The sequence below is a fragment of the Molothrus ater genome, chromosome 19, assembly GCF_012460135.2.
Source record: "Molothrus ater isolate BHLD 08-10-18 breed brown headed cowbird chromosome 19, BPBGC_Mater_1.1, whole genome shotgun sequence".
In the NCBI taxonomy this organism is placed as follows: Eukaryota; Metazoa; Chordata; class Aves; order Passeriformes; family Icteridae; genus Molothrus; species Molothrus ater.
The window spans coordinates 2,551,019-2,560,957 of record NC_050496.2 but is presented as its reverse complement, the minus strand read 5'-3'; the positions used below and the strand labels follow the sequence as shown (position 1 = coordinate 2,560,957).

At 49.7% G+C, this 9,939-nt stretch overlaps 1 protein-coding gene across 1 annotated transcript in view; it reads right to left on the bottom strand.

Moving 5' to 3' along the window:
• Positions 1 to 3,423: 3,423 nt before the first annotated feature.
• Positions 3,424 to 9,939, bottom strand: part of LOC118693800 (heparan sulfate glucosamine 3-O-sulfotransferase 3A1) — a 33,563-nt gene continuing 27,047 nt past the window's right edge. Inside the window, exon 2 of the mRNA XM_036394656.2 lies at positions 3,424 to 4,129. Within this exon, the coding sequence (XP_036250549.1) occupies positions 3,511 to 4,129 (619 nt within the window). The 3' untranslated portion in view covers positions 3,424 to 3,510. The remainder of the gene's footprint in view (positions 4,130 to 9,939) is intronic.

Sequence of the window (9,939 nt, the reverse complement as noted above, 5' to 3'; positions counted from 1 at the left end):
AGATCCCTAAATAGCTTTACAAGGTGTGCAACAAGGTATTCAAACCCCTGCAAATGAGGGGAAGCAAAACACTGAAGCATTTAGGGGAGAGTATTCCTAAGTGGCTGAGCTTGATGTGCTGGGAAGAGTTTTTAAAGGCACATTTGATGGGCTTGCGTACAGATCAAGGCTCTGCTGATTTAATGGCAGGGATTTGGTGGCAGGTGCAGATATTCTGCTGTAAAAAATGCTTGGTAGTGCTGCAGCTTGTGCAATATGGGGAGACCAGGCTGTGGCCCTATAAAGCTGCTTTATGGCGGTGCAAATGTGACTGTGTGGGAGAAAACAGCAATATCACTATATTGATTTTTTAAAGCATCACACTCCTAAGTGATGTTTGTATTTGTCTGCTGGTTTTGGCCGGGGTAGGGTTCATTTTGTTCACAGGACTGTGGTTTGGGTTTGTGCTGGGAACAGCACTGATAACCCAGGGGTGTTTTCACTGGGGCTGAGCAGTTCTTACGGAGCATCAAGGCTCCTCCTGCTCCTCCAGTGAGGAAAATGGGGATGCACAAGGAGCTGGGAGGGGACACAGCCAGGACAGCTGACCCTGATGGCTGCAAGGCATATTCCAGACCATATGACATCATGCTCAGCATATAAAAGTGGGGGAAAAAAAGGAGCAGGAAATGTTTGGAGTGATGGTGTTTGTCTTCTCAAGTCGCCATTCCAAATGAGAGGGAACTCTGCTGTCCTGGGCATGAGCATCTGAGCACCCATGGGAAGCCTGGAATTAATTTCTTGGTTTGCTTTGCTGGTGTGTGTAGCTTTTGCTTTACCTATTAAATTGTCTTTATCTCAACCCACAGGTTTCCTTAGATTTACTTTTCCAATTCTCCCCCCTGTCTCACCTGTGGAGTGAGTGGGGCTGAGATCCCAGCTGGGCTTTAACCAAAATAATTTGTCAAAGCCATTTCTGTATTACCCCAACCTTCACTCTCCTCGAAATACCAAAGAAATGGCATGCTAAAATCTTCTTTTCAGCTGGAAGACCTCAGATTTTGTGCCTTGCTGGTTCTGGCACTGTTTGGTTATGCCTGTGAGTGACTGATGCCTCATCCTTGCTACCACCTTGGTTTTTCCATGTGAATAAAGAGCACAGCATGGGGGGCTGTCCATCCCCTATTCCTGCCCCAAAACCTTGCTCTTGGAATATTTATCCCAATAATTCCCCACCATCCTTTTGCCTACAGCTCATGCCCATTCTGACCAGCACGGGCAGATTGCTCCCCTCACCTCCTGTGGGAAGGAATAATGTGACACCATTACCAAGAGCCCAAGGTTCTCCCAGCTTCTGATGCTGGGAGGGACCATGGTCCCATCTCTGTGACCATCTCTGATCTTCTCAGGTCATGTCTTGCCTGAATTTTGAGGGGCTGAAGGGAGGCAGGCAAGAGAAGGGATGTTGGGGGTCTGTGTGGTGCCTCATCCTCCTTTCTGCTGTAAGGTGTTGTGTTTGTGCAGATGTGGCATGGCACATTGCCAAAAATGGCCTTAAAAAGGGACATAAATGGGGGAAGAGGTGAAAGCAGCAGTGGAGGGGGTGCAGATGGCACTGAGTGTGCCACACCAGGGCAGAGGGCTGAGCACAGCCTGGCTTTGGTGCCACCAGCCCAGCACCACTTCTGTACCAGCTGGGGCATGGGAGCCCGGGCTCAGGCTCAGCCCTGCTGTGGGAGAAGCTCCTGGGGCCTCAGGAGCTCAATGAAGCTGTTTTCATCCCCTTGGGAAAGGGGCCTGGCAGGCAAAACCCTCTGGGTTTGTGTCTTCAGGGCATGAGAAGGTTCCAGGACTCACATTTTTGGGAACAGGAGATGCGTAGGGCTGAGCAGGAAGGTGCTTCAGGGCAGCCAGGAGCAGCTGTGGCTCAGCACATGCAGAGGAACTCAGTGCCATGAGGCTGAGAGGGTCCCCAAACCCTTTTCCTGACTTTCCAAGGTGGAACTGCCTCCCTCTCTGGTGAAATGGTAACTTCTGATCCAATTCTCTCTGGACTCTGAAATTGCTCTGCTGCGATTTTGTTAATATTTTTTGCTGGTGTGCAGGCAGCCAGCGAACTTCATCCCCAGGCTCCTTCCTAACCACGTTCCTGGGGGATCCCCACACAGTTTGTTTTACCCCCTCAGGTTTTACCCCTTCAGAGCTGGGCTCAGGACAGGGAGCCCTTCCATGTGTTTTATACACCAAGGTGTAACTGGGTACTCCCAGAGCTCAGAAATGCTGAAGATCAAGAGCCAGCAGATAAATGAGCCCATGGTAATAAAAGACTCTGCTTCATTAACAGATTTCTCTCACTGACACATTTCCACCAGCTAAAAAAAGGTGGTAAAGGTTTTGCCTGGCGCCCTTCACAACCTTCAAGGTTCCTCCTCAGTTCTCCTTCAGAAAAGGACAATTGTTTTCTAATTCCTCTTTCTGGACACGATTATTGCTCACCTTTTCCCAACCAACCCTTCCTCCAGTCTACTTAAGACTGGCCCAACTTAAAACATTCCTCATTATGGCTTAAACCATGTCACTGGACACCAAGAAGTCTCCTGCACATGCCTGGTGGGATGGTTGGTCCCCCCAACACCTTCAGGGTGTGCCATGAGCATCATCTCAGTGTGGAACCTCCTTCCCATCCCCAAAATCCCTTCAGATGGGCCCCCCCTTAGGGAAAAAAAAAACCCTTAGAAACCCATTTTGCTGTCAGAGTAGCAAAAGGGATGCAATAGGGAGCCCTGGGTTAGAGCCAGCTCCTGTGAATGAGGCCTTTGACTACCTGGCAATTTTCATTAGAGAGTCAAAAGAATCATTTGTGTTCTTTCACTTTTGGCTACCAAAATTATTTTCTCTCAAAACAAAACAAAGGATTATTGGTTTTGGCTTCCTTAAGAGGAAAAATAAGCTTGGCTGATGAAAAGAGGTTGATTTAAGGGGGGTAAAAGTAAAACAAAAAAAATTGGATAAGTGGAAGCGAAATTCACCAAATGTTTCATGCAATAAAAAAATCCCCTAAAGTAACATTTGGAAAGCCAAATTAGGTATTAAGCCACCTTTGTTTTATTGTCAAAAGTGGTGAGGTCTGGCCAAAATGGCCCTTGCAAGCCAAAACCTGGCTGAACTTTCAGGAAGACTCTGAGCTACCCCAAGCACCCCTGTCACTGCTAGAAACTTTGCACCTGTGTTTTTTTACAGAGGCTGTGCTAAACCTTGGGCCCATTGAGGGAAGCTGCTCATGTCAGTAGGACCAGGCTGTTTCTCCACAGCCTTTCCTTTTCTGGGTGTACACAGCACCTCTTCTCTGAGAGAAGAAAGGATACAAAGCAGTGTAAAAAAAAAAAAAAAAGAAAAAAACAAAGTGTGTTTCAGCACAGCTATTATTATTATTTTTCCCCGTATTTTCCCCCCCGCCTCTCTACTGATACGTAAAAAAAATAGATATATATTATATTATATTTTCCTTTTCTTAAATTATTTCTTTCAGCCTCAGTCCCAGCCGAAGTCCTGCCCTGTCATCTGGTAGAACTTCATGTTGAAGGGCCTGTAGAAGTCCCTCAGCCTCTGCACCACCTCCTGGTCGATGTCAGGGTGGGTCCTGCCTTTTGTCTTGCCCAGGCAGTGGGGTTTGCTGCTGCCCTCCGCCTTCTTCAGGCACGGGAAGCCCTTGGTTTTGTTGAAGTAGAAGTGTTTGTCCGTGATGATCCTCTTGAGGCCCAGAAAGTCCTGGACCCTGCCCAGCTCCCCCGCGGGGTCCCTGATCAGCCTCTCCCCGCTGACAAAGAGGATCTGCCCGATGGGGAAGTGCAGCAGCCAGTTCTCCAGGTGCTTGGCGTAGATGCCAATCTGGATGGCGCTCCACGAGGTGTCTATGAGGCCTGTAGTCCTGTTTTTGAAGGTCAGGCTCTCAAAGGTGGGGATGTCAGGCTTCTTGGAGAGGGTCTGGGTGTAGTCCGAGATGGCTCTGGTCACGGGGTCCCGCACCACCACGATCAGCTTGGTGCCCTTGCTCATGGAGGAGATGCGGGCTGGGGCCTCCTTGGTGACAAAGTAGCTGGGGGTCTTCTCCATGGTGATCTGCCCCTCCAGTGTCCTGGGCATCAGCTCCCTGCAGAGGGGGAACGAGGGACACGTCAGGGCCAAAATGTGTGGTGCTCACGTGCCCTCTGAACAGAGAGGAGCTGTGAGACGAGTAGAGAAGAAGGGAAACACAGTTCTTATCTCTTGGAGGAAGGAAAGGAAAAAGGAAAAAGGAGGGGAGGGAAAGGGAAAGGGAAAGGGAAAGGGAAAGGGAAAGGGAAAGGGAAAGGGAAAGGGAAAGGGAAAGGGAAAGGAAAGGAAAGGAAAGGAAAGGAAAGGAAAGGAAAGGAAAGGAAAGGAAAGGAAAGGAAAGGAAAGGAAAGGAAAGGAAAGGAAAGGAAAGGAAAGGAAAAGAAAAGAAGAAGGAAAACCCAATTCTTATCTCGCTTGCTGTGCCTGTGTTGTGCTAAAGTGGAATGCAATGTGGAGATTGTTTACCCAAAGTGAGGTGTAGGAGCCACAGGAGCAGGTGACTCCCAGCTCCTCTCCTTGCCCTCCTCATCCCTCTTGCATGCCACACCACATCCCATCCCTCACACACACCACTGCTACACCACACCCAGACCCAGTGATGCCTCAGGTTTTGGCTTTTATATTTTTCATATTCTGTGCTGCTTTAGTGTGTAATTTTGGGCTTCACATCAGGAGATGGTGAGCTCTGTGCACAGAGCAGGGAGACAAAACAATTCCTGCTCCAGCTGGGGACTAAGGACAAATGATCCAAATCTCAGCCCCAAGAGCACAAACACCGTGGGCTGGAGAGAGAAAAACAAGGATGGGACTGGATGGGCTAAAGCTGGAATGGGACAATGAACTGCAAGATGCAAATGGAGCAGAACTGATCCCAGGGAGAGACCCCGTGCCCGGTCGTGCATTTTGGGACCATTTTGGTTCATCTTGTGCTGCCCAAGGTGGATCCACTGAGGAGACCCTTTTAATAAACCCCTGCTTTATTCTGTAACTCTGCCCAGCCTCTGTTCTAGCTCAGCCTTCTCAAGAGCATCTACAAAACACCAGATTCCCACCCCATCACGTGGTGACACACAAATCCATGCTCAGCCGTTTCCCTCTCCACAGCTGATCCTCCCACGGTCCCATCCTTCCCAGGGGGACTGGGGGGTGGCTGGAGCCCCTCTGAGGGTCACCCCCATGCCACCAGCAGCTCTCCTGGCATCTGCAGCCCCCCACACCCTGCCCCCTTGGCTCTGACCCCGTGTGTGGGGTGAACACTCCCTGCCCACCTTGCTGCCACCATCCTGCAGCAGCAGCAGCAGCAGCATCTGCTTTGCAAACCTGAGCAATCTGCCAGCAAAATTGAACCCATCTATCAAAAAAGCAACAATGAAAAGCCAACAGCAGCTAAAAACAGCAATAATAACCAAACCCCAGGCTGTTATGTTACAAATGAGAGAGCAAGGAATGGACCTTCCTAAAGCATTTGCAGCCCCCTTACGCAGGGGCTGAGCAAAGATGTGCTCCCAGAGAAGTCAAACCTTTGCTGAGGGCTTCTGTCTGGGGGAAACTCCAAGAATTTGGGACGTTCAGGCTGAGGAATAAGCAAGCTGAGGAGCAGGAAAGGTTTCTCATGCATCCTGAAGATGTGAAGACAAAGGGAATCACCACAGACAAGAATGTGGTGTGAGAGCACCTTCCTGCTTTCGTGGCTTGGGATGAGCTGCCAATGGATGTGATAACAAACACCTTAAAGCAAACTGCAAAGGGGAAATCTGCTCTCTGTTAGCTTTCCCCTGCTTTGCTGCAGCTTGATTTTCTTCTGGAGAAATGTCCAGGGTCTGGCTTGGATTTGGAGACCCCAGCCTGAGGCGGTGGTGGGAAAGGAAATCTGTCCTGGTGGCAAGTGCTGTTTTTAAGGAGGTGCCACTGAAGGGGTCATTGCAGGGGAAATTGTTTTTAAAAAAATGCTGCTCTTTCTGAAAGAGCCCCACAGCTCTGCCATCAGCTTTGGGTGCTGTGGAAAAGGGAAAGGAAGGGCCAGATCCGCTCCCAGAAATGCAGCAAGGTCACAGGGTGGAGCAGCAGGGCAGAGAGGGAAAATGAACTGTCCGAGGGGGCTTGTTGCATCTCTGACTTCTCCCCAGAAACAGTGCCAGAATTCTGTGCCCAGGCAGGAGCCAGCCACGGTGGTGACAGGCGTGTGACAGGGCTGGCAGCCCTGGGGGAACACAGAGCCTCCTCCATCCTGGAGCTACCAGACAAGCAGGACAGAGAAACTGAGGCACAGCCAGCATCCTGGCCTGGTGCAACCTCACTCCCAGCCCCACAGGGCTGTGTGCTGCTCCCTGGGCCACTGCTGCCACCAGTGACTCATTTTTTCCTCTTCTTCCCCCACTCTCGGGGGTTTTGTGGTCAAGATGAGCCTGAGGTGTCAGAAAGTCTCTTTTCCCCAGCCCTGTGACCAAAGAAAAAGTCGAGGTTCCTTGGTTCTGCTTTTCAAGGTTATTTTCTCTTATCTGTTCCATTCTTTCTCTGACCTGCTGAGATCTGTCCAGCAGCTCAGGTTGTGGCACAGTCCCTGCCCTTGGGGTGGTGTTGGCTTTTTATACTAAGAACTACCTGTACTTTATTTACAATAATTTTCCAATACCTATCACCTATGTTAGACAGCCTGTCTCTACTCTAAACCAATGCAAAAGTGTCACCATCACCCAGAAGATGGAGGACAAGAAGAAGAAGGACAAGGCACACCCAAATCCCTCCACCTTGGCTTCTGAACCCCTGTTCTAAAAACCCCAAAATTCTACTTTTCCACCCTGTGACAAACTAACTGTTATTTTAATTAAACTATCATGGCTTGTAAATCTTCATATAAGCTTAGTAATTTTCTCCATGGATTAAAATCAAAGGCATGGGTGTTTTTGACTCTGTGCCAAGGTCTCTGAGCCCCCTGCCAGAGGGATGTCCTGGGTTCCCACACCCCACCATCTCTCTTTTTCTTCCAAATCATTTTAAGCAGTGACTCTGCAAGAGGAATTTATAAAAAACCCCAAACCAGCTCTCAGAAGCACTCCCCTTCCCCCAGCTCAGCCCACACTCCCAGAAGTGCTATTACAGCATGTTCAGGAGATGATTGAAAAGAAAGATGCTCTAGCAAGAGTGATAACTCCATGTAACCAGGAGCGTGGATGGAGATATAAATTCAAAAATGCTGCCTAAAGAGATTAATTCCTCCCTCCCATGAGGCCAGCTGCTAAGCCCAGGGGCTGTGCTGCCCCAGCAGCTCTCACAAGGCTCTGTGTTTGCTTTGATGAGCTGTGAGTGTGCATGGGAGTCAGCTGAGCCTCCTGCTCTGCCTTCCTTCAGATCTCAGGTGGAATCGATACAGGGAAAGATGCATTTCAGGAAACGGAGAGAAATTTACAAAAAAACCCCCAAGAAAAGCTGTGAGACCGAGGAAGCTGAAAGGAGAGGGGCAAAAGATCAGAGAGGTCTGCAAGGAAAAAGGAAAATCACTCATTGTGGTGTGGGATGTAAAATCCAACCCAACAGCAAAAGGACACTCTTGCCACTGATTTTAATGAGGATGGATTAAGCTGAGCTTGGAGCAAAACAAGAGGCAGGAACAGCCCTGGGAGAGGACAAGGAGCCCTGGGGGTCTGCTCTCCTTGCCCATCCTGCTGCAGAGGCATTCTCTCTGCACAAAGATAAAGCTCAGGGAAATTCTGGTGTTATTGGAGGGATCTGTGACACAACTGCCATCTCTCAGAGGATGCTGCACCCTCACAAAACAACAAGTCAAGGGCCTTGGAATTTCCTTTGTCTCTGCTCTTCCATGCCCGTGGAAGCATTGCAAGCCATGCAGGATGAGGGTGTCACCTGCTGAAATATTTGTGGTTTCTTTCCCTTGCCTGTGGTCAGAAAGGTTTCCAGCAGCACTGCCTCACTCCCACTGTCAGGAAACAACCCCTGGATTATTGGCTTCCTCAGGATGTGCTGAGGTGGCTGTCCTGCCCCCCTGCCCTGGTCCCTGTGCCCAGGGCAGTGAGCTCCCTCCTGTCAGTGTCATATTTTATGAAAAATCCTCTTTGCCCAGGATTTCTTCTCCATACATGTATATCTATATGATATATATCATATATATATATATATAGGGGTTTTTTTTTGCAAGGCCATCCTTTGAAACTTGTTTCTAGCTCCATTTCTGTCTCAGCAATGTCTGTCCTATCCCATGGCATTTCTAAGTCAGCATTTCTTATCTCAAGATCTGCACACAGATGCACACTGTGTGAGCCTTCTGTAGGAAATCTTTGGGGATTTCCTACAAATCCATTTCCCACAAATCCATTTCCCACCCAGGGGTCCTCTGCAGACCCTCCCAGCTGCACACCCAGTGCCATGGGCACCTCCACTCCTTCCACCATTGGCTTGGAAGCTGGAACCACCTCAGCATTTAAAAACAGCCCACTGCAGGAATCCCACTGCCTCCAGAATGGCCTGGCACACCCAGCTCCCAGGAGGTCACAGCTGCCATCATCCTGTCCCAGGGTCATAGCCAGGAAGCTTCATCCCTTCCTGAGGAGCTGGGAAATCCATCTGAGGAATGTCATGGAGAATCCAGCTTGTTTGCTGATCCCTCCAGAGGTGAAGATCCTTCCTGCACCTCAGGGAGCCAAGGCAGGAAACAGCAGGGTCCCTGAGATAAGGGGGTCACACACCCCCAGGAGACCCTGTCAGAACAGCACAGTGTGACCTCGTGTCACCCCCTTTGGGGTCACTGCCCTTGGAGTCTGTCCCTCTAGGACACAAAATAAAACAATGTGGACACTGGAACCACCAAGGTAAAAAAAAAAAAAGGTAGTTTAATTTCTGACATTAATATTTATAGATTTTTAAGAGTGGATTGGAGGATGGCAGTGCCACCTCTCCAATGACACTGGACAAACCAACAGTCCATCACATTTCCCCTCCTCCTCCAGAAAAGAACATGAAACAATAATTATTTACAGAAAAGCGCATGAGAAAGTTCATTACAAGAATGTAAACATCAGAAGGCTTGGAAGAACTTAGAGAGCAGGGTGACAGGTGTCACTGCCCTTGGTGTCACTGCCCTTGGGGTCACTGCCCTTGGGGTCACTGCCCTTGGGGTCTATCGCTAAAGGACATGAAATAAAATGATGTGGACACTGGAATCTCCAAGGTAAGAAGAAGGGCAGTTTAATTTCTGACTCCAACATTTATAGATTTCTAAAAGTGACAGTGCATTGGAGGGTGACAATGCCACCTCTCCAATGACACTGGACAAACCAACAGCCCATCACATTTCTCCTCCTCCTTCAGAAAAGAACGCGGAACAGAAAAGCGTGTGAGGAAGTTCATTACAAGAATGCAAACATCAGAAGGCTTGGAAGAACTTAGAGAGCAGAGTGACAGGTGTCACTCCCCTTGGTGTCACTGCCCTGGGTGTCACTGCCCTTGGTGTCCCTGCCCTTGGGGTCACTGCCCTGTCTGCAGAGCCTCGGGGCAGTGCAGTGAGGGGCAGCAGCTGCACACAAGGAGGGGGCTCTGCTCTCCACCCCGTTCCCTGCTGTGCCTCCCGTGCTCAGCTCCTGCCCCCCTGCTCTCCTGGGATGGAGAGCGTGTGGATCAGAGCTCATTACAGCACGCAAACCCTCTGTCTAATTGCTCTGATGAATTATAAATGAATTACTTTGAGGGCAGCAGGTAGTGGGGAGCACAGTGCCCTGGGGCCTCCTTGTGCTGAGAGGTGACCCCCATGTCCCAGCATCCTGTGACCAGTCTGGGAGAGGAAACTGTGCCAAGAGGTTCCCAAAAAACCCACCCTGCCTGAAGGCACATCTGGAGAGCAGCAGTGCCCAAGTG